The following is a 25,428-nucleotide window of genomic DNA, read 5'->3' on the forward strand; positions in this document are numbered from 1 at the left end:
GAAAGGTGGAAAAAACAACCGGGATGGCTTACACACGTGCACAATGACTTGGCAGAAATAGGTATCAAGGAGGAGGATATAAAAGAAAGGACATCATTTAGGAAGAAGGTTGCGGGATTGAGGGATGCGTCTGAAAAGCAACATGCGAAGACACGGAACATCTCGGTGGAAGAACGAGCAAGAAGTCAAAGACTCAAGAATCTTTGGCGAGAGTGTAAAGAGAAGGGTATCAGTCTGCGTGACAGAAGGAAGATTGTGTAAACGTGGCCCACAGGTGGCCGTATCGATTAATAATAATAAGAATTATTTATGTATTCACTATATCAAATTGTAACTCATATTATAACTGGCAGACCCGCGTTGACTCCATCGACCCTAGACCACGATGGCGGATTTTACTACTTACATTCTGAAGTACTAGAAGGAAAAGGCTTTATATTCATCAAGGGAGTTGGCTGCGTGGTACAAGCCCTGTAGCTATAAGCTTGTATTCGGTAGATGATGGATTCGAACTCCACCTTCGACATCCTCGAAGAGGATTTTCTTTGATTTCCTCATTTTTACACCGGGAAAATGCTGGGATTGTACCTTAATTAAGAACACGGGTGCTTCCTTCCCATCCCATACTCTGTCAAAGACAGGTACGATAGCTAGTAGGAAATATGAAAGATAGGAACCAAACCAAACCCTATGGCACTACAGCCCTTGAAGGGCCTTGGCCTACCAAGCGACCGCTGCTCAGCCCGAAGGCCTGCAGATTACGAGGTGTCGTGTGATCAGCACGACGAATCCTCTCGGTCGTTATTCTTGGCTTTCTAGACCGGGGCCGCTATCTCACCGTCAGATAGCTCCTCAATTCTAATCACGTAGGCTGAGTGGACCTCGAACCAGCCCTCAGGTCCAGGTAAAAATCCCTGTCCTGGCCGGGAATCGAACCTGGGGCCTCCGGGTAAGAGGTAGGCACGTTACCCCTACACCACGGGGCCGGCAATATGAAAGATACGAGCTTGGTACAAACAAGTAGAAGGAATATCAGCCTCAGCTGGGGTCTCGTGGTCGCTGCATAACGTCTCACAAGTTGTACGTCGCGCGGGCCAAACTAATTACTAATCACTCATTCCTTCTGTAGAATGTTTACAGGATATTTTCCTTCTTTTTCTTCTTTACAGTCTCATAACAAGATCAGCTTCTCATTAGAACCCTGTCCGCCTCCGTAGCGTAACGGTTAGCGTTATTAGCTGAAGTCTTAGGAGGTCCGGGGTCGATTCACGGTACTGTCAGAGATTTAAGAATGGCAAGAGTGTTGGAATGTAGTTCAAATGACTCATGCAGCTGTAGGTGTGCCTGAAAAGAGCTATACCACCCCGGAACGAGTTCACGCGTTTACTTTATCAGAGCCCTTCATAAACCAACTGATTTGTAGGGGTTGGTAGCCGAGTGGCTGTGGCATGATATCTCACTAAGACGGCCGCAGTTCAAATTCCAGCCAGTGCATGTGGGATTTTCGAAATGAAAAGTCTCGTCCTTGTGATTTGGATTCCGTATAAAACTGAAAATCCTGAGGCTATGATCACGTAAAACTGCTTGCTTTGAATAGATAATCGAGATTTGTTACTACCAAAAACCAAACGAACTATTGACACTGGACTTGGTCATCACTCTAGCTGCTGCGCTCAACCAATCGTGGTCACAAAAAGGGGTTCATCTGAAAAAGAGACCTAGGAGGATAATCATACTATAGACTAAAGCCTTCTTCAAAAGGCAGGCGGACCGAGCTCGACAGCTGCAGTCGCTTAAGTGCGGCCAGTATCCAGCATTCGGGAGATAGTAGGTTCGAACCCCACTGTCGGCAGCCCTGAAAATGGTTTTCCGTGGTATCCCATTTTCACACCAAGAAAATGCTGGGAATGTACCTTAATCAAGGCCACGGCCGCTTCCTTCCCACTCCTAGCCCTTTCCTGTCCCATCGTCGCCGTAAGACCTATCTGTGTCGGTGCGAAGTAAAACAACTAGCAAAAAAAAAAAAAAAAGGGCAGGCGGAAGTGAAATAAGAAGTGGGCAACTCGCGTGTTCCTATCTTAGCTTTCCACTGTTATATGATTGAGTGACTCAGTTCGCTTTACAGTGTTGGAATGCTTTGCTTTCTCATTTATTGTATAGGCAAGTTTGGTTGCAGGAAGTGTAACAACAGGAAGCCAATTACCGTCTTCATGTTGTTCGATCGCTAATGAGTACACATCGCCTACTTTGAATTGACAGACTGAGTGGTTGAGATCTAGCGCTGGCTTTCTGAGCACTCGCCGGTAGATCAGATTCGAACCCAGCTTTGTCCGATGGTATTCGAGGGTGCTCAAACATACCAGGCTCGTGTCGGTAGATCGACTTGCATGTCTAACCGGCTGCTGCTACTGAGGTCGGCATGAAACTAGTACTTTAAAACTGCGAGTATTGAAAACAAAAAATGAAATGGCGTATGGCTTTTAGTGCCGGGAGTGTCCGAGGACAAGTTCGGCTCGCCAGATGCAGGTCTTTTGATTTGACACCCGTAGGCGACCTGCGCGTCGTGATTAGGATGAAATGAAGACGACACATACACCCAGCCCCCCTGCCAGCGAAATTAACCAATTAAAGTTAAAATTCCCCACCCTGCCGGGAATCGAACCCGGGACTCCTGTGGCCAAAGGCCAGCACGCTAACCATTTAGCCATGGAGCCGGACTGCGAGTATTAATGACTTGCTTCAGCAGAAGTTAGGTTTAGAAATTGAAAAAGATCGGTTTTCTTCCCAGTTACTGATGATTCATAATAAATATATCCTTCCACAGAGGGTTGGCGTCAGGAAGGGCATGTATTATTTTGTACAACACAAAGGCAGTATCAATACATCGTCTGTTTTGTCTTCAGTTATCGATTTCCTCTATTATACCTGAAGCGATTTATTTTGTGACATACAGTCCACTGAGCAGCTGGTCAGATCGCGACCAAAATGTTAATAGCTGATGCGTGATGTGACCACAACATAAACTAACATTTTCCAGCAAGACAACACACGGATACAGATATTACACCGACAGCTTTCAAAAAATTAAACGAAGAATACTGCTGCACGTTGTATTGCATTTCTCGGGCCTGCCTTCTCACCTCAGTGGGGTTCATTTTCCTAAACATACAGTTTTCTTAACGACAGTCTTGGTCGAATTCGGGCCGCTTCTCTGCATTGCTCAGCAATGCCTCCTCCCTATCCCCGCCCCCTCTCACTCACTCTCTCTCTCTCTTTCTCTCTATATATATATATATATATATATATATACTAATATAATATAAAGAGGTATAGTTTGTATGTAATGGCTAATCTCAGGAACTGCTGGACCGATTCTAAAAATTATTTTACTAATGTAAATATTCATTATCCCTGAGGGACATGGTATATATTTTATTTTCAAAACAATTCGAGCGGAGGTCACGGGGGGAGATATAAAAATACTACGCTGATATAGGCGAAATATCGAATTTGTCGTACAAGGACGAGACAAAGCTTAATTTAAGCCCCTTGACTCAAAGAACAAAACTCGATGAGTCCTACGGGCCCGAAAACCATGTTTTAAGGCCCTAAAACCAACCGTTATTGAGATATTGGTACCACACTACCTCTGCTCTAGGAATCGGATAAAGAAATGAACTGTCGTAACCGTGGCAACGTCATTTCCAGTATTCTTACAGCAGCGAGATTATCTACAATATATCACAAAAACCTAACATGTTACAGACATCTCCTTTAAAAATAAAAGAACACAAATTTTTGTTTTCAGAAAATCCACCTAAGGGATGAGGGCGAGGGGGGGGGGGGTTGCAAAGGAGTAAGAAGGCAGTTGAATTCTTTATATGAGGATACATATGTCTCAGAAACTGAAACTGAAACTGAAAATGTTACAGACGTTAAAACTGGTACTTGTAATCTCTTTTAAAAATAAATGAACACACTTGTTTTTGGAAAATCTACTTAAGGTGAAATAATAAAAAAGAGGGTGATTTTTTTAAAATGAGTGTCTTCTTCTTCTTCTACCGCTTTTCTCACACCTGTATGTATGTATGTATGTATGTATGTATGTATGTATGTATGTATATATATATATATATATATATATATATATATATATGTGACCCCGTTTTACGGCTGGATGCCCTTCCTGATGCCAACCCTATGTGTAGAGATATAATTATTATTGTGTGTTCCTGTTGTGGTTGGTAATGTGATGTGTTGAGTGAATATGAAGAGGAGAGTGTTGAGACAAAAACAATCTGTCTCCGAGTCAGATGAATTAATCACACGCGATTAAAATTCCCGACCCAGCCCGGAATCGAACCCGGAACTTTGTGAACCGAAGGCCTCAACGCTGACCACTCAGCCAAGGAGTGGGGCAGTTTTTAAAATGAGTATATCTACAGTATATCTCATAAACTTAACATGTTATAGACGTGAAAATTGGTATTTGTAATCCCCTTTCAAAATAAAGAAACACATACCGGTATTTTTTTTTCCGGAAAATCATCTTAAGTTGGGGATCCAGACTAAGTGAAGGAGCTGAATTCTCTTTAGGAGGATACTTATATCTCAAAAAATAAGATGTTACAGACGTGAAAATCGGTATTTGGAATCTCCTTTAGACTTAAAAGAGGACTGGTTCTCACATGTAGAGTTCCATGTCGCATGTTCCAGATTTAGTTTTGCCAGTAGCCTGAACATCTTAGCCCCAAAAGGCAATGCCACAAATATGGTTTACAAAGAGGTTCTGGAGTAAATGAAATGCATTCTTTTGGTGAGTTTTTATACTTTAGGGATTTTCTTATAATATCTTAGTGCAGTACCGAGGAACAATTAATTTTTATCAATTTACCGAATCCTCGCGAGCGAAACCGTGAGTAACAGCCAGTAATTATATCTATCACGCACACACATACACTTCGTCATAAAGACAGACGCAAAACTAACTTGAAGCTTCCTTTAACTTAACTGTAAAATACTATACTAAAAAACTATTCAGTCCGGCTCGTTGGCTGAATGTTCAGCGTAATGATGTTCAGTTCAGAGGACCCCGGGTTCGATTCCCCGTTGGCCCGGGGATTCAAACTGTCGCGTGAATTTCTCTGACTCGAGGACTGGGTGTGTTAGTATTGTTTCAATGCACATTCTTCATGTACACACAATAAACTATACAACCAACCACCACAGAATCGCGCAGTAATAAATACATCCTTCCGCATAGGGTTGACGTCTGGAAGATGTGGTGGTGGTGGTGATTATTGTTTTAAGAGGAAGTACAACTAAGCAACCATCCTCTGTATCCTCTCTATATAAGAGAAAAATAGAAGGGAACCGACACTTCGAAAAATGAAGATATCGGACAAAGAAAGGCAAGGGCCACGAAGGGCGTGAAAATGAAAGACTCCCTAGCCCTCGCAAACCTAATAGCGTCGGGGTCAGAAGAGAACAAGAGTTGACCAAGAGAGGTCAGATAGGATAGATGAAAGTCAGGATCCCGGCACAAGTAAGTGGAAGCAATGCCAGGACTCAGCTGAGGGCCCCGTGGTCGCCAACCCACGCTCCAAAGTTCAGAGCCCCTGGGGCCCCTTTTAGTCGCCTCTTACGACAGGCAGGGGATACCGTGGGTGTTATTCTACTGCCCCCACCCACAGGGGGACGTCAGGAAGAGCCTCTGGTCTTAAAACAAGGACAAGTCATCATGATCGACCACATAAGGTTGTGGGAGAAAGTCGCAGATGAACAAAAAGATGAAGATTAATACTAATATGGATACTATTACTAATAACACCATTGGTTTTATACGCCCGCTAACGATTTTTACGATTTTTCGGAGGCGCCGAGGTGCCGGAATTTCGTCCCGTGGGAATTCTTTTACGTTCCAGTAAATCTACCAGCATGAGGCTAGCGCAATTGAGCACCTTCAAATACCATCGGATTAAACCGGGATCGAACAACCGACTTGAGCTCTACCGACTGAACTACTCAGCCTGGCAGAGAATAGGAAGGAGAAAGACGACAATGGAATTCTTAACGTGCATTGACTGTTTCTATAGCTTCGTTCTTATCGAGGGTAACTTACTTTATGAACATCTTAAATACCACCAGATTACGGTCATCAGATAGGCTATATATATTCATTTGCTTTACCGGGTGAGTTGGTCGTGAGGTTAGGAGCGCGCAGTTGTAAGCTTGCATCCGGGAGATAGTGAGTTCGAACCCCACTGTCGGCAGCCCTGAAGATGGTTTTCCGTAATTCTCCATTTTCACACCAGGCAAATGCTGGTGCTGTATCTTAATTACCTTCCTTCCCACTTTAAGGCCTTTCCCACCCTACCGTCACCGTAAGACCTGTCGCTGTGACACAAAACAAATTGTAAAAAATATCTCTTGCCGGGCTGAGTGGCTCAGAAGGTTGAGGCGCTGGCCTTCTGACCCCAACTTAGCAGTCCGGTGGTATTTGAAGGTGATCAGATGTCAGCCTCGTGTCGTTAGATTTACTGGCACGTGAAAGAACCCCTATGGGACCAAATTCCAGCACCTCGGCATCTCCGAAAACCGTTAAAAAGTAGTTAATATAATAATAATAATATTATTATTATTATTATTATTATTATTATTATTATTATTATTATTATTATTATTATTATTATTATTATTTTAAAAGGAAGTACACTATAGAGCGTTCCAACCTTAAATTGCAGTACAGCAGTAATGGGATAATTCCGTCTCTTTCCTTCTCCCGTGTTTTGCGGGTAGCGCTGTCCTACTCTAATGCAGCGGGTTTGCCAAATATCCGTAAATCAGAATGTTATCGTTTAAAATGGGTGAATATCGTGTTGTGTACAGAATTTCAAGGCGCATTTGATGCCGTTAACAAAAAAAATGCAAAAAAATAATTTAGTGTAAAAATGGCAATATAATGGAAAGTTTCGCCAAATGCAAAATCTTCATTGCATAGAACTTATCATGTCATAACTCCTATTTTATATTCATAATTTTCCTAAATTTTTCACTGCTGGTAAAGAAACATTTCAGCTCGATGTAGATAAGTTTATTTTTACATTTAAAAAATAACAAAATGCAGTTATATGCGTTTATTTTCAGTCATGTTCCGGGAATTTTATGTGCAGGCACGAAAAAGTCAGTCGCTGGCCAGCGCCTTTCCTATTGAATTTACATGGGGGGTCAAAGCGAGGCAAATGGTCTTCAGATATGGAAGTTATTTTTAAAACAATCCCGAAGTTCTTATCTTGCTTAGTTCTTAATTTGTGATAGGAAGAATATATCCTTGAATTTTGGTTTCGCGCGTGACTCGGCTGGCTGGCTGTCTGGCTGGCTGAAGTACGGTAATGATCTCCCAAATATGCGCTTTTAACATTTCCAGACAGTCGCATGCAGTGCAGTGCTCATTTCGTCAGTAGTATGTATAATAGTGATTAAATACATATCAGTGACATATATACAATTCTTGAGGGCAAGTGTATTTCGTTTGTGTGGTTCGTGAGTTCGTGCTCGTGCGTGGGGATCTACTTTCTAAGAAAAAGTGCAGAAGGATCATGGCGTGGTTAAAGCAAAGCAAACGGTCTTCGGATATGGAAGTTATTTTTAAATCATACCTCAAGTCTTTATCTCGTTATCTCTTAATTTATGACAGGGAGAACGTCTCGTTTGTTTACGTTTCACGAGTGACTCGGCTGGCTGAGCTTTTAAATATACTGACAGCCGTGTGCAGTGGTGTTCATTTTATCAGTATTATAAGATTGATTATATAAAGATCAGTGATATATATAATATTTAATGGCATGTGGCCTCCGAGGAGGCCGAGTGCAGGTCTTTCGAGTTGACGCCACATAGGCGACCTGCGCGTCTATAAAAATGTGGCCCTACCTGTGATGAATTCTAATGCTCCCGAGCCATTGGAATTAACCAATGAAGTTTAAAATCCCCGACCCGGGCGAAAATCGAACCCGGGGCCCTCTGGACCAAAGGCCAGCACGTTAATCATTTAAGCCATGGGGCCGGACAAGATCAGTAATAAATGTATAGTTCTTGAGGACAAGTGGATTGTGTTTGTTGTGTTTGTGTAGTCTGTGTAGTTGTCAGTTTGTGCTCTTGCGGGGGGTTATTTGTTCGAAGAAAAAAGTGCAGAAGGATGTACAATGGATCGTCAAATTAAAAAGAAACGTTCCGTAGGTAAACTCAGGGGAAAAGAAAGCAGTATTATAATGAGTGTCCTGGATTATTTTTTAAAGACTATGACTATGAGCAGCGCAGTCAGTGAAACAGCTAAAGCTACAGGTTGTTCCGAAAGAACAATCTATGCTATAAGGAAGGAACACACACACATGGTCCTTTGCGAACTCCCGCAAAAAAAGCAAAAAAAGAGAAGGACGGCAGAAAAATGCAAGGAAAATGCGGGTAATGAACATGGTTTTGTTCATAATGCTGAACAAACATTTTTATGCCATAAAAACATAAGACAATTGGGCAAATTACGTGAACGAAGTAAAGAAAAATGAAAGAGATTTGTGGAAAGCAGACGAATTACAGGACGATGTCGACGATGAAAATTTTTTAATACGACTTTCTTCATCGTCTGTATCATCCTCAAGTTCATCTCCCGAAGCCGGTTCATCCAACGCGGGAACATCAGGCCTTGCAGAAAGGATAGAAGGTGTACGTCCAATGTCTGAGAGCAACGCCAGTGATTAAGGTACGTTGTATTTATTTTACCACCCTACAAATATTAATTTATGAATGAATGAAGTTAAAATTACAAACGAAAAATGTGGAACTGTGACGCCCTGTTTGAGTCACACTCGAGCGTGATCTTCACGAGTCGATTTCGCAACAGCGCGCTCCATCTACGCTGTACTGCAATTTAAGGTTGGAACGCTCTATAGGTAACCATCTTCTATACAACACTAATATGAGGGGAAAAAATGGATAGGATAAGTGGAAGCAATGCCAGGGCTCATCTATGTGTCCCATGGTTGCCAACCCAAACTCCCAACGTAAGAGCCCCTAGGGCTCCTTTTAGTCACCTCATACGACAGGCAGGGGATACCGTGGATGTATACTACCGCCCACACTCACAGGTGATTCTAGCGTCAAGGCAGAGTCGAATCAAAACTCGCTAGAATCATAGCTGGGCTGTGAAGTTTTGACACTCAGCCAGTACTTTCCAGACATTTCCAGAGATTCTTTCAGAAGGATCGATTATACGGTTGTGTTACGAACGCGTGTTGTTGAACTATAAAGTCAAGTTGGCTTTACTGATGTCATAGTGACGTCACAATCTAAAGGAAGGTCGTTCCTCGTAATATGAGGGCCATCTCCTTGAGCAGTCTCGTTCTTCACTTCCGGTTCCTGCAGCTTCGTTTGAACTGTTTGCGTGACTCAACACCGGTTTTATGTTGCATCTGTTAGTGGGAAGCTAGTCTTGGAAGGAAATGAAACACAGCCTAATATTGCACAGAAAGATGCTTAATTGCGCGAGATGATATCAATCAGTGGAGAAATTGTGGTCATTACTGGATTATAAAAAAGCCATTCTATGATTGCATAGTCTTTTGTTAGTTGAAATTGGGTTCCGACGTCATCTTCTATCCGTACAATCTCTCCTTCACACATGCACGTCCACATGCCGACTTATATTCCTTTATAGGAAACGGTCATTTCGTTCGTATCTTAAAAGATCTAAGATACCTTTCCTCTACACAACGATTAGACAATAATTCTTAGACAATTATGCACACCGGTATACGTAACTTATTTCCGTTTCTGGGTAATCCTTCTTTAATGTGTATTTCTTTATGATCTGCGAATACCCTTCTTAAGAAGCTATTTCAATTTTGACCTTTATATAGTTCCGTCGGCCCCGCGGTGTAGGGGTAGCGTACCTGCCTCTTACCCGGAGGTCCCGGGTTCGATTCCCGGCCAGGTCAGGGATCTTTACCTGGACCTGAGGGCTGGTTCGAGGTCCACTCAGCCTACGTGATTAGAATTGAGGAGCTAACTGACGGTGAGATAGCGGCCCCGGTCTAGAAAGCCAAGAATAACGGCCGAGAGGATTCGTCGTGCTGGCCACACGACACCTCGTAGTCTGCAGGCCTTCGGGCTGAAAAGCGGTAGCTTGGTAGGCCAAGGTCCTTCAAGGGCTGTAGTCCCATGCGGTTTGGTTTGGTTTTATATAGTTCCATTTGTATAGAATAAAGGAAAGTGGTGGTGATGGTGATTACTGAGGAAATACAACTGGGCAACCATCCTCTATATAACACTAATCAGAGAGAACAAATGGAAGTGATCAGACACTTCGAAAAATGAAGGTATCGGCCAAAGGAATAAAAGGGTCATGAATATGAAAATGAAAGACTCCCTAGGCCTCGCAACCTAATACCGTCGGAGTCGTAAAAGAACAAAAGTTGACCAAGGGAGGTCGGATACGATAGATGAAAGTGAGGAGCCTGTCACAAGTAAGTAGAAGCAATGGTCACCTATCCACGCATCTTTTAGTTGCCTCTTACGACAGGCAGCAGATATCTGCGCACTTTTTAGCGATAGATTTGCACCCTAGTGCTGAGTCGGTCGACCTCGGCAATCTTCGAGATTCATACTGGCAACCTTTGAAACACAAACTATGAATCGCTTATGCATCGCTGTGCGCCATCTGGCGTACACTTTACGTACTAGTACTGTTGTTATTAACACAGCAAAGCCAAACTATAGAATTCACTCCTGAATAAGATTCGCATCGAGAAATGTTATTTAATGTGTGTGTGACACAGTTGTTGGCTTAAGATAAGAAAGGTTTAGAAAATTCATATCGATCGATCATATCGATTCAATTCAGAGTTCATTTCCATTCAGTTGGTAGTACTACCGGAACCGGGAGAGCTCCCTCCTTACTTCTCAAACCCGTACACAAATCTGTCGCTAAAAAGTGCGCAGATAATACTGTGGGTGTTATTCTACCGCCCCCACCCACAGGGGGAAATAGAGTTAGCACATCATTTTCAACTTAACGGTACCGTATTTAAGTTTATGCTAGCCTGTATGTTTCGTTATGGAAAGGAAGATCACCATGAGAGATTTTCAGAAGTGCATGTTTATGCCAATGAAGGAATAGGTGTTAAGAACGATTTAACCTTTCATCGATCCATCCGATTGATTGATTGATTGATTGATTGATTGATTGATTGATTGATTGATTGATTGATTGATTGATTGATTGATTATCTGTGGCCCCGGAGAGGCAAGGTGAAGGACTTCCTAGTTGATTCCCATGGGTGACCTGCGCGAATTGTAACCCTGAAGATCTGATTTTGTTGGAGTCAGTAGAAGGATCATCTGGTGGTCAGGCAGGGAATATTAAATTTGTCTAGTTAGAATTATTGTAATTCGAGACGCATAGATTTCCACAGTCTGTCGCGATTGTCGTGGATTTGTGGTCTTAAATTGTAATAGCTTTTGGAGCCTCTTACGCGATTTGACACAGCTTGTCTTGGACAGAAGCATTTTAAAAATATTTCCATTCTTCAGATGTCACGACCAGCATTGTGGTTCCACAACTGTGATACGGTACCATACCTTGTTCACTGTTGGACCTTATGCAAAATGTGTGTTTGGAATGGTATGTGGAATGAAAACTGCCTGCCCTGGTGATATATGTACACTCCTGTTATGTTTGGCTTGGCTAGTAAATGGTGCACTTTTAATACTACATAGGTTGGTCGGGCTCAACACTCCTGGCTGGGTGTTAAGTGGCTTAATGATGACTGAAATGAGTCATACCCCAGCTGTCACGCTCTTCATCTGACATAACGTGGTCCATTGCACTAGTAGCTGGGATGATGTACATCAAGCACCTGCCGAGCTCTTTAACTGTGGGCTTTTTTGTATATTATTATTATTATTATTATTATTATTATTATTATTATTATTATTATTATTACAGTATGGCTCGTAGACTGAATGATCTGTGTAGTGGCCTTCGGTTCAGAGGTCCCAGGATTCAATCCCCGCTCGGTCTGAAAATTTCCACTGGCTCCGAGTACTTGTGTTCGTCTTAATACACACATCTCTTCATCTACGTACACCACGTCACACTACCAACCAGCATAGAAACAAGTAATAATGAGTTCTCTCCTCACACACACATGAAGTTCGCGTCGGGATGGTCATCCGGCTGTAAGACTAAAGCCAAAGCCACATCAGTTGTCAGTCCCAGTAAATCATGAAAAATACAGGATTATTATTATTATTATTATTATTATTATTATTATTATTATTATTATTCTACCACCACTTGTCCCACACTTGTCAGGTCGCGGGTATGAACTGTGCCGCACTTGTGTATTTGACCCTGTTTTACAACAGAATACCCTTCCTGACGCCAACTCTGTCTGGAGGGATGTAACTAATATTGCGTGTTTCTGTGGTGGTTGGTAGTGTAGTGTAGTGTAGTGTAGTGTGGTGTGTTGTCTGAATATGAAAAGGAGAATGTTGGGACAAACACAAATAGCCGTAAGAATAAAAAAAAAAAAAAAAAAAAAAGAAATGGCATGCCGGGAGTGTCCGAGGACAAGTTCGGCTCGCCAGATGCAGGTCTTTTGATTTGACTCCCGTAGGCAACCTGCGCATCGTGTTGAGGATGCCATGATGATGAAGACGATACATACACCCAGCCCCCGTGCCAGCGATTTTAACCAGTTATGGTTAAAATTCCCGACCCTGCCGGGAATCGAACCCGGGACCCCTGTGGCCAAGGGCCAGCACGCTAACCATTTAGCAATGATTAATTCCCGACCCGGCCGGGATGGTGGAGGTGGTGGTGATGGTGGTGATTGTTGTTTTAAGATGACGTAGAACTACGCACCCATCCTCTGTATAACTCTAATCAGAGAGAAAGGAAGGGAAGGAACAAATGGAAGGGATCCGACACTTCGAAAAGTGAAGGTGTCGGCCAAAGAAAGACAAGAGTCATGAAGGACGTGAAAATGAAAGACTCCCAAGGATTTGCAAACTTAATATCTTCGGGGTCGGAAAAGAACAACAGCTGACCAAAGAAGGTCGGATAGGATAGATGGAAGTAAGGAGCCTGGCAATACCGGGACTCAGCTAAGGGACCCCACACTTTAAAGTTCACAGCCTCTGGGGCTCCTTTTAGTCACCTCTTACGACAGGCAGGGGATACCGTGGGTGTTATTCTACCGCCCCCGCCCACACGGAAAGGTACACGCAGCTAATTTCCCTTCCTTTTCCTTAACCATGGCGACAGTGATGAAATGATAAGTGATTAAGGCACCGAGATAGTACATACGTTCTTTTAAACGCCAAATATTGCATAATTGATTGGGATTCGATACCTGGCTCTGCCGTGAATGCAAGAGTGCTAGTGGTGGTGATTATTGTTTTAAGAGAAAATAAAATGGGAAAACATCAGAAGGGAAAAAATGGAAGGGGTCGAACACTTCGAAAAAGGAAGATTTCTGCCAAAGAAAGACAAGGTCCACCAGGGGCGTGAAAATGAAAGACTCTTTAGGCCTCCGTACGTAATACCGCCGGGGTCGGACAAGTTGACCAAGGGAGGCCGGATAGGATAGATGAAAGTGAGGAGTCTGGCACAAGTAAGTGGAAGCAATGACAGAACTCAGCTGAGGGCCCCTTGGCCGCCAACCCACGCTTTCAAGTTAAAGAGCTCCTGGGGCTCCTTTTGGTCACCTCTTAGGACAGGCCAGGGATACTGTGGTTGTTATTCTTCCACTCCCACCCACAGGGCGACATGAATGTAAGAGTTGTATGAGGGTCAGAAACGTGGTGCACTCAGCACTAATACGTACAATTACGTATAGAACGGGTTAAAATTCCACTCATGGCCATCATAGAAGTGCTTTTCTTGGCTTCTAGATTCTACCGGTGAATTCTGCGAGTATCCAGAGCACCACTGGCATACTGGTTGTAAGTACACGTGGCTGTTAGCCTTGATTTCCCAAGGTAGTTACAGTATATGAAACAACTACTTTAAATAACTCTTGTACGGTAATTTCATTTGGCAATGTGTGCAGTGGTGTAGTGGTTAGCGTGATTAGCTGCCACCCCCGGAGGCCCGGGTTCGATTCCCGGCTCTGCCACGAAATTTGAAAAGTGGTACGAGGGCTGGAACGGGGTCCACTCAGCCTCGGGAGGTCAACTGAGTAGAGGTGGGTTCGATTCCCACCTCAGCCATCCTGGAAGTGGTTTTCCGTGGTTTCCCACTTCTCCTCCAGGCGAATGCCGGGATGGTACCTAACTTAAGGCCACGGCCACTTCCTTCCCTCTTCCTTGTCTATCCCTTCCAATCTTCCCATCCCTCCACAAGGCCCCTGTTCAGCATAGCAGGTGAGGCCGCCTGGGCGAGGTACTGGTCATACTCCCCAGTTGTATCCCCCGACCAAGACTCTGAAGCTCCAGGACACTGCCCTTGAGGCGGTAGAGGCGGGATCCCTCGCTAAGTCCGAGGGAAAAACCGAACCTGGGGGCTTAACAGATGATGATGATGATGATGATTTTTTTCTTTATTTTTCATCGTGAAGTATCGTGTCCATATCCATAATCAGTTATGTACTGTTTGTTACTACACCTTTTACATAGGCCTACTGGTATAGTACGCTTATACGTTCTTCACAGTGCAGTATATGGCATGATTGGTGCTCTGTTCCAGTATTGCCCGGAATGTTATGTTACTGGATTTTTCAGTTTAGAGGTAACATGTGAATTAATTTCTTGCAGTAGGTTCGTAGGCTAAGCCGCATACAGGCGAAGTGAATGACATAGTAGGTTGATTGTCTGACCCGGCACTGTGGTGTGTTTACGGCTCGCTGCTCGGGAAGTAGTGAGGACAAGGGGCCGCGATACGACGCGACGTCACGTAACCCCATTTTAGCACGAAGCGAACTGCCGGTTAGGTTGCGTGTTTCCTCTATGTGCAGTTAATGTTTTATCCTTCAGATTTGCAGATTTAATTTAGGGCCGATGTATAATCTTATTGCGCTTTTGCTGACGGATAATCAACGTGTTATAACACTGAAAGTATTTCGTACCACGATGAGTAACTGGTGATCGATGCAGAAATGTCCAGAGTTGAAGCTTTATAGTAATAAAATGCAGTGCAGTTATGTATGATTTCCAGACATTTCAGAGGTTCATGAGAACGGAAGAACTTTCGTCAACTAGTACCTTGGAATTTCAATGGAAGTGACAAATGATCAAGGTTTGCTGACTTGTGTGGTGCTTCGTAAGTTACTTGCCGTTCACATGGCATACAGTATATTAGGAAAGTAATTGGCAGAGCTCCTCCAAGGACATTATTTTCTTCATCGTCTGTATCTAAGCGAGCTCGACTGAAATCAATAAACCGTGGTGACTGGGAGAGTGCGGCCACGGTCGTGCTTCACGTCGAAGGTTCCACTGTTCGCTAGTCAGTGTTATCAACCTCTCTTGGAGTGTAGACGGGGAACTTCTGTAGAAAGAATGTGTATCAAGTGAAGAAGTGAAAATGTTTTCTTTTTGATGAATGGCAGTTAGTGTTTATAATGCCGCCATTTGTACTTGTTTGTTATTATAAGAGAACAGTCGACAAACGACTTGCGTGCTCTCGATGCAAAAATGGAAAAGAAGAATGAGCAAGTTCTAGGAACTGTTCGTGGTTGACTTGTGGTAGCAGTGATGGGGTATGTGAGCGGGAAATATGATGGAATAAAATATTGTCGTGGATCCGTGGTTTGAAATATGCATCCACAACTCAAACACCGTGGAACGCATCAACTTAATTTTTGGTATTCTTTCATCATATTCTGTTGAAGCTCAAGGGTAAAGTTGTATTGCGGAAATCGTCCAACAGCGTATCAGGAAGTTCACTCCACACACTTAGAGGGGAAATCGTCCTATAACTGCCGAGTTATAACGAAATACTGTTTTACTCAAGTGGGAGAAATACGTGCATTGAGAGTCAGCAGTTGACTCTGTAGTAAAATGTTTGGTGATCCTCATGTACTTTACCTAAAATACCAGGTAAGTTCTTTATATTTTTATTTCTGTCTTTTCCGAAAGCAATCTGGTCTGTCAGTTTTTATTATTTTTTTATTTTTTACTTGGGTAAATGAGTAAAACTTTAGAACTAACCTAAATCAAAGCTAATCATTTTTATTTATAAGTCCAGCTTTTCCTGTCGCAATACCATTGAAGAAACAATTAATGTTGCTATAGCATGCGGTGCAACTATCGTACCGGTATGCATATTTTTGAAAGGTCATATGACCTGCGGGAATATAAGACTCATAAACTTAATACCGATAAGATACTTTAAATTAATAGCTCTTCTTTTTTTAAATTCATTTGGCCTAAGTGTTGGTATACAGCATGTTAAGGTAAAGATGACTAGTCATTAATCTGAGAGAGGTAACGTATTTCACTAAGCATATAGGCCTATTCGAGTAGGAGTTAAAAGTTGTTGCCAGAATGCATTACGCACATGAGATTTGCTTTTGCTATTTTTAAACCATTCCTCCCTGCATTGTGAGACGTGAACGCGGACGTGAGACCCGGTTGTAAGGATATTATACAAGTTAGCTACTTCCGACTGAGAAATTTCTGAGTAGTAGAATGGTTCGTGTCCGCGTCGTGCTTTCCTGGCACTGCTGGAACAGTGACTGTTTTACAGGTGGTTGGAACGCTGTTATTTTTACAGATAACCATGAACCTAGAGCTAGGGCCTATCAAGTTTATACTTGACACTTCGACGTGTATAGCCAAACTTTAAACAAATGACCAAACTTGTTTCCGTTCCTTGTTTACAACTGCTAGAGAACATCAGCTGATTCCGTTTCCAGGGGGATCATTATCGAGATCATCTACTCTACTCAGTATACTCATGAGCGAAATATATAACGATAACTTGAAAGTACGGGGACAATATTGCTTACAAGTCATTTAAGTAAAACAAAGAAACACAAATGCACTTTCATAATAACTGGACCTTCTCTATTCTTTGGCTTTACGGGCGAGTTGGCCGGCCGTGCGGTTAGGGGCGCGCAGCTGTGAGCTTGCATCCGGGAGACAGTGAGTTCGACCCCCACTGTCAGCAGCCCTGAAGATGGTTTTCCGTGGTTTCCCACGTACCTTAATTAAGGCCACGACCGCTTCCTATCCATTCCTAGCCCTTTCCTATCCCATCGTCGCCATAAGACCTATCTGTGTCTTTGTGACGTAAACCAAATTGTTAAAAAATCCTTGATTTTTCATGGGAAGAAAAAGCGTTAAAAATTATTCTTCTGTATTGTCTGAGAAGCCGAATGCTAACCATAGGAAACCAAACCATTAAAATAAATGTTAACTATATTATATGTGGATGATGAGCAGTAATGCCCGGCTCAATGGCTAAATGGTTAGCCTTTGGTGCAGAGAGTCCCGGGTTCGATTCCCGGCCGGGTCGAGGATTTTAACCTTAATTGGTTAATTCCAATGGCTCTGGGGCTGGGTGTTTGTGCTATCCCCAACATCCCTGCAACTCACACACCACGCATAACACTACCCTCCACCACAATAACATGCAGTTACCTACACATGGCAGACACCGCCCACCCTCATCGGAGGGTCCGCCTTACAAGGGCTGCACTCGGCTAGAAATAGCCACACAAAATTAATTATTATATCAGCAATAATGTAATAATTTCAGAATTGACCGTCCATTAACATTAATATTCACCAGAGCTAACAGTGCAGTTTTGCCAGATCCAAAAATAGAGGTAAAACAACTGATCACCCTATTGCAAGTAAACTCCTGCTTAAAAAGCTTGACTTACCTGTGAATAACGATCAGGACATTTAGGACTGCATAAAGCACTTTTCTTTCCTGTCTTAACTTTCCACGTCTTCCAGAGTGTTTGCAGATGCAGTTCTTCTTCTTTTTTATAACCAATATTTATTTTCAAATTTAATTGCCATGTAGTTTTCTTACTTAGTAGAACAGATGCACAGTTGCACATATGTCCGCTCTAGGACCATTTCAAGATACAGTTGACTTGCATTGCCAGAATTAATGAAACTGCTTTCTTACCTGCTTTGCTATAACATAATAAAAAAGAATAACAAAGTCCTTTGCACAATGAACTGACCAGTTGCTCTTTTTGGAATCTAGTGCTGGCCTACATCAAAACATGAACAGACATTTCATACAATGTAAATTAAGAATCTGTGAGGGTCCATTGGCTTGGGTAAAATAGACCATGCGGGGAATGATGATGTGCAGAAGAAATTCAAGGTTACCCCAAATGCACAAAAAGTGTGGGAATTGTGTAGAACTGGGTAGCTTGTACCCTGTTTTCACTCATTCACACTGGCATGTTTGGGAGAGTCTTGTTGGAAATGCGTGTGCCTACCAAGGCCAAGTGATAGAACAGGCCATACTCTGATATTGCCAATACTGCTCCATTCTCAATACTGCTGATCTCTACATGAACTTCGAGGTGCCGCTCATTAGCCTGGTTCGCTATACATCATGGTGAGCCACACATTCACAATACCTAATGACAAAGATGTGATATGAGAAATTACTGGGTAAATGCTACAATTTAATGGCCAAGATTATAAATGGAAAAATGGGTACTTTTAAATGAGTATTCCTCAAACTTCCTTTAAGCACTCATTTTCATACCCAGAATGTCATCAGGCTCATCCCAATATTGAACATAAATTTTAAATAATACACAGATCAAGTAATCTAAAAAGTTCACCTTAAATATCTCCTAAACACTTAAGTTTATTGTTTCTTCTGTTTTTGCAGTCTTAAGTGACAAGAGGGGGCGTGTAATTCAGTTGGCATAACTTTTCTGTAACGTTAGTGATCATCGAATCAGATGCATCAGCTTTGTTATTTTAAGAACTGAATTATTTCAGCTAATTAAATGATTATACCTGCTTAACTCAGTTTATTGGTGTGATTATATTTGATCAGTCACACCATTAGAACATACCTAACCACCGGGCGAGTTGGTCGTGCGTGTAGAGGCGCGCGGCTGTGAGCTTGCATCCGGGAGATAGTAGGTTCGAATCCCACTATCGGCAGCCCTGAAGATGGTTTTCCGTGGTTTCCCATTTTCACACCAGGCAAATGCTGGGGCTGTACCTTAATTAAGGCCACGGCCGCTTCCTTCCAACTCCTAGGCCTTTCCTATCCCATCGTCGCCATAAGACCTACCTGTGTCGGTGCGACGTAAAGCCCCTAGCAAAAAAAAAAAAAACCAAAAAAAAAAAACATATCTAACCTATTCATGATTTTTAATGACTCCAGACATTTCTAAAAATTTCTCACTAATGTGTCAGTGGTGCCTTGTACAACACCTGTGTCTGCAATCTATGGAGTTTCAGTACACAGTAGGAAGTCAAGTGTTTGTCAGCAGAGGGAATTTTCCATAGTGACACTTTATTTATGATAAAATCTAAAAGAAATCTTAGGATAGGAATAGTATTTATTATTGTGTATCGCACTGCCATGTCACCTTAATATTACTATCAAGACTGACAGTGCAGTAAGAGCTCCCAAGTGCTACTGTAGTGAATCAACCAGACTAGCAGTAAACTGTAACAAGCGAGTATTGGTCTCGTTCATTGTCGATTCTGGTGGTTGCAAAAATGCCATTATCAGAACTGGCATTCTTGCTCCCCTGGTCTCGCCTGTGATAATGACTGATTCTGCAGAGCAACTTGCCTGGCTCTAAAATCACACATATAATGGTATGGTCATATAGGCCTACTCCACAACACTGACATGTTGCAAATTATTGTATTATTGTATGCACTCTGCTAAAATCTAATGTCTATTGTTGTATTTGGTTGCAGGTGAGGGAGAAGGAACGAGAGTTGGAACGTGACTATGATGAAACTCGTCCTCTGTCTGATGGCTCATCGTATGAGCACCAGCTGGCAGTCCGGATGAGGGAGAAAGCAGCCAGGCTTCAGGTTTGTGTACAACTGTTATTGGAGTTTACAATGATAGCGGTGTGCTGTATAATAGAGCTGGCACTATTTTCATCATCAGTCCTTGGCAATTTTACTTTTGATAAGACCACTTAACTTGATGTTAGGTTATATGACAGCAGATTTTTTTCTTTTAAAGAATTTCGAAGATGATCCAGATTTGATTGTTAGTGGTAGGTGTTTTAAAAATGAATCTTTATATGTGTAGTTACATTAAACTCAGTCTCCAGGTAACATTACTGCTACATACATACTTTCTTCCGCTTCCACTGTACAATAGTACCTTGTTAATGTGTTGCCTTTTGGACTGAAAGCATGCTTGGAACACAAGAAGGTTGGATTACATTCAGAATTTTGCTGCTATATCCCTCCATTTCCGTACCCACAAAACATCCACAGGCATAGAACAAGAATTCTGTTTAATGTACAGTAGAAATTAAAGGTCTACATGCCATCTGCGTGGGATACTCGATTGAGAAATTTGTAGTTTGCATCATCATCATCATCATCATCATCATCATCATCATCATCATCATCATCATCTTTATCTTTATCAGTATCATCTGCACTCTGGATGACAGCTGCAATGATCCTTATTTAGTTTTTTTTTTAGTGGTGGGAGTGTCTGAGGACATGCTTGGCTCGCCTGGTGTAGATCATGTGTAACCAACATCTCTCCTACCCTGTCATCCGGCTCCATGGCTAAATGGTTAGCATGCTGGCCTTTGGTCACAGGGGTCCTGGGTTCGATTCCCAGCAGGGTCTGGAATTTAAACCATAATTGGTTAATTCCCCTGGCACGAGGGCTAGGTATATGTGCCGTCTTCATCATCATTTCATCCCTATCACAACGCACAGGTCGCATACGGAAGTCGAATCAAAGGATCTGCATCTGGCGAGCTGAACTTGTCTTCGGACACTCCCGGCACTAAAAGCCATATGCCATTTCATTTTCCTACCCTGCCACCCAAGATTCTGATGGTGAAATGTTTTTCCACCAATGGGACTTGAACTGGCCAACTATGGTGTCAGACCCTATAGACTTGATGTCTTGACGATCATGCCCACGTAGCGACTTTATGATGATCTGATTGTCATTTAGTTCTTCTTCCGTTGTGCAGTTATCATCATATTCAGAAAACCACTCATCACAGTCAACAGTTTGAACATCATCTTTCAAGATACGCAAATCTTGGACGGTTGCCTGTGTATCATCTTTATTTTTATCATTTTTATAGTAGTTCATGGTATAGGTTACTTCAGTCACATCCTAGTTCGTGAACCATAGGCAACAGCTGAGTGGCCTAGTAAGTGGTCCTGAGAGTCGGGATACCAGTTGCTACGGATTGGGAGTGGGCATCTCGGACATAGTCTGAGTCATGGCCCTCCGTGTGCTCAGATGGCTGGGACTATACAATCTGCCAGTGGTCCCTAATCTGTTAGAGGAGAGATACTCACTGTGACTATGTGTAAGTAAGGGTAGCATCCTGCTTCACAGAATTTTCACCTAGTACACTCAGAACGTTTTAACCAAGCCTTGGATCAATGTGAGTAACAGAGTCCCACTCCCTTTTGACAGGCGAGGGACTCCTTGGAAACAACTTGGTGAAAGAAAAGGCAGTTGGAGGAATTTGGATGATAATTGTCTCAGTGTATTTATATTCACCATGTGAGGGTGCAAATGAGGTTTTATGAGGCATTGGGTGACATCGTAGTCAGGGTCAACAGCAAGGATAGGTTAGTGCTATTCGGAGCTTTTCATTGCAAGAGTTGGAAATAGAACTGTAGGATATGAAAGGGTGATTGGTAAATGTGGGGAAGATATGGAAGCTAATAGGAATTGGGAGGCGTTTGCAGAACTTATGTGCTACTGAAAAATGAAATGGCGTATGGCTTTTAGTGCCGGGAATGTCCGAGGACATGTTCGACTCGCCAGGTGCAGGTCTGTTGATTTGATTCCCATAGGTGACCTGTGCTTCGTGATGAGGATGAAATGATGATGAAGACAACACATACACTCAGCCCCCGTGCCAGCAAAATTAACCAATGATGGTTAAAATTCCTGACCCTGCCGGGAATTGAACCCGGGACCCCTGTGACCAAAGGCCTGCACACTAACCATTTAGCCATGGAGCCAGACATTCGGTGCTACTATAGGATTAGCAGTCATGAATACATTCTTCAAGTATAAGGCTATTCACCGCTGCTCATGGGAGGGTAGGGGCACCAGATCCAAAATAGACTATATCTTAACCGACTTTGAATTCAGGAAATCTGTTAGGAATGTGCATTTTTTCCAGGGATTCTTTGATGAAACAGACCACAATCTGATCTGTAGTGAACTAAGTATCTCTAGGCCTAGGATAGAGAAAGTGAAATCTGTCTGTAGACAAATAAGGGTAGAAAATCTCCAGGACAAGGAAATCATGGATATGATTAGTGAAAAGTTCCAAACAATGAACAGTAAGCAGGTTCAAGATATGGAAAGAGATTGGGGGGAGATACTGTAGTAGAAACAGCAGGGGAATGCCTAGGAACAATTGTATGTAAAGATGGAAAAAGAAAAAGCTAACATCTTGGTGGAATTATGAAATGAGAACAGCTTGTAAACTTAAAAAGAAGGCTTATCAGAAATGGCTCCAAACAAGGGTTGATGCAGTCAGGGAATTGTATGTAGATGAAAAGAGCGAAACAAATAGTTGTTGAATCCAAGAAGAAATCATGGGAAGATTTTGGTAATAACCTGGAAAGGCTAGGTCAGGCAGTAGGGAAACTTTTCTGGACAGTAATAAAGAATCTTAGGAAGGGAGGGAAAAAGGAAATTAATAATGTTTTAGGTAAATCAGGTGAACTTGTAATAGATCCCAGGGAATCATTGGACAGGTGAAAGGTATATTTTGAAAATCTTCTCGACATAAAAGGAAATCTTCCTGGTGATGTCGCAAACAGCTGAGCTCATGAGGAGGAGGTCAGTGATGTTCGTGAAATTACATTTGATGAAGTAGAAAGAATGGTAAATAAACTCCATTGTCATAAAGCAGAAGGAATAAATGAAATTAGACCTGAAATGATAAAATATAGTGGAAAGGCAGGGATGAAATGGCTTCATAGAATAATAAGATTAGCATGGAATGTTAGTAAGGTACCTTTTGATTGGACAAAAGCAGTTATTGCACCTATCTATAAGCAAGGGAATGGAAAATATTGCAACAAATATTGACATATCTCATTGATCATTATACCAGGTAAGGTGTTCACTGGGATTTTGGAAGGGAGGTTGCAATCAGTGGTTGATAGAAAGTTGGATGAAAACCAGTGTGGCTTCAGACCACAGAAGGGCTGTCAGGATCAGATTTTCAGTATGCACCAGGTAATTAAAAAATGCTACAAGAGGCATAGACATTTACGTTTTGTAGATCTGGAGAAGGCATATGACAGAGTACCGGGGTTAAAATATTAGCCGTACTGGACGAATATGGGATTAAGTGTAAATTATTAAAATCAACAGAGGCATTTATGTTGACAATTGGGCTGCAGTGAGAACTGATGGTAGAATGAGTTCTTCATTCAAGGGACATACAGGGGTTAAACATGGCCTAATCTTTCACCTTTGTTGTTCATAATTTACATGGGTTAGGTGAAAATGTAGTAAACAGTTTGGATTTTGCTGACGACTTGGTCTTAATGGCAGAGTGTGCTGAAAGCTTGTAGTCTAATATCTTGGAACTTGAAAATAGGTGCAAAGAGTATGATATGAAAATTAGACTTTCGAAGACCAAATTGATATCAGTAGGTGAGAAATCCAAGAGAATTGAATGTTAGATTGGTGATACAAAGTTGGAACAGGTAGATAATTTCAAGTATTTAGGCTGTGTGTTCTCGAAGGATGGTAATATAGTACGTGAGATTGAATCAAGGTGCAGTAAAGCTAATGCAGTGAGCTCGCAGTTGTGAGCAACAGTATTCTGCAGGAAGGAAGTCAATGCTGAGACAAAACTATCTTTACATTGGTCTGTTTTCAGACCAACTTTGCTTTTACGGTAGTGAAAGCAGGATTGACTCAGGGCATATTATTCATAAGTTAGATGAAATAACAGCCATGAAAGTAGTGAGAATGATTGCTGGTACAAGCAGGTGGGAACAACGGCAGAAGGGGACTCGGAATGAGGAAACAAAGGATAAGTTCAGAATTAACTGTATGGGTGCATAAACTGGCTTCCATGGTGGGATAATGTGAGGTGAATGGAGGATAGGTTACCTGGGAGAATAATGGACTCTGTATTGGAGGGTAAGAGAAGCAGTGGGATACCAAGACGATGATGGTTAGACTTAGTTTCTGGTGATTTAATGATAAGAGGTATAGAACTAAACAAGGCCACATAACTAGTTACAAATAGAAGATTGTGGTTGAGGTTAATAAATTCGCAGAGGCTTGCAGACTGAATGCTAAAAGGCATAGCAGTCTGTGTGTGTGTGTGTGTGTGTGTGTGCGCGCGTCATTTTCATGAATTTCACCTACAATTGTTGGCCAAAGTTTATGCTAGGATTTATCACGTGTTGATGCTTTCATTTCTTCACAAGTCTCAGCAATTTGTAAATAGCATCCTTTATATTACCGTATATTGTACCCATAACTGACACGCACTAAGTTATGCGTGTAATGGAGCATGAGAAGTACGCAGGGCACATGCGCTTTTAGATCAGGAGAGTGTACAGAGAGGGAATAAACATTGCATATACGGGCCACATAAACTTTATTAATGTTAGCAAATGTAAATGGGCTCCCTGTGGCTTTATTAAATCATTATCAAATTGAACTGGTATCAAAATTTGATGTTTAAAAACCAGATAGAGTTCATTCTTGATGTTAAATTTCACTAGTGATAAACATTTAATTTTAGTAAAGTAAAGTTCATTCTTGAAGTTTCAAATGCTCAATTCAAAATTATAGAAACTAACCAAGGTTCACTCTTGAAACAACTAATTGGTCAATGTTTTTTGAAATAAATACAGTTCTAATTCACTGGAAAGTTATTTTATGGAGTGGTTAAATCTCAATTGTGCTATAAATGTTCTTCGAAGTCCTCACTCATTAAGAAGTTCATTGGTCTGACTTAATACTACACTGGCTTTATAATGTTGTTATTCGATAAATTGGAAATCACTTATGAGTTTGGAATTCATATTGAAAGTCACTATAAGAAAAAGTTGCTTGAAGATTAAAAGTGACTTGTAGACTAGAAAATTAAATGATAAGTCGCAGTTCATACTGTTCTTTAATAACACAAATGTATATCACCTTTTTTGAAGCGCTGACTCCATTTGTCTGTGTCCTCACAGATCCGTAGCACCATGTCCACCAGCGATCAGGAA

At 42.0% G+C, this 25,428-nt stretch overlaps 1 protein-coding gene across 3 annotated transcripts in view; it reads left to right on the top strand.

The window, feature by feature from the left end:
• Positions 1 to 25,428, top strand: part of LOC136858075 (pleckstrin homology-like domain family B member 1) — an 871,560-nt gene that overhangs the window by 832,250 nt on the left and 13,882 nt on the right. For all 3 annotated transcript variants that reach the window (XM_067137338.2, XM_067137337.2, XM_067137339.2), the window contains one exon: positions 19,918 to 20,037. In XM_067137338.2, the coding sequence (XP_066993439.2) occupies positions 19,918 to 20,037 (120 nt within the window). The remainder of the gene's footprint in view (positions 1 to 19,917; positions 20,038 to 25,428) is intronic.

The sequence above is a fragment of the Anabrus simplex genome, chromosome 1 (assembly GCF_040414725.1).
Source record: "Anabrus simplex isolate iqAnaSimp1 chromosome 1, ASM4041472v1, whole genome shotgun sequence".
Classification (NCBI taxonomy): domain Eukaryota; kingdom Metazoa; phylum Arthropoda; class Insecta; order Orthoptera; family Tettigoniidae; genus Anabrus; species Anabrus simplex.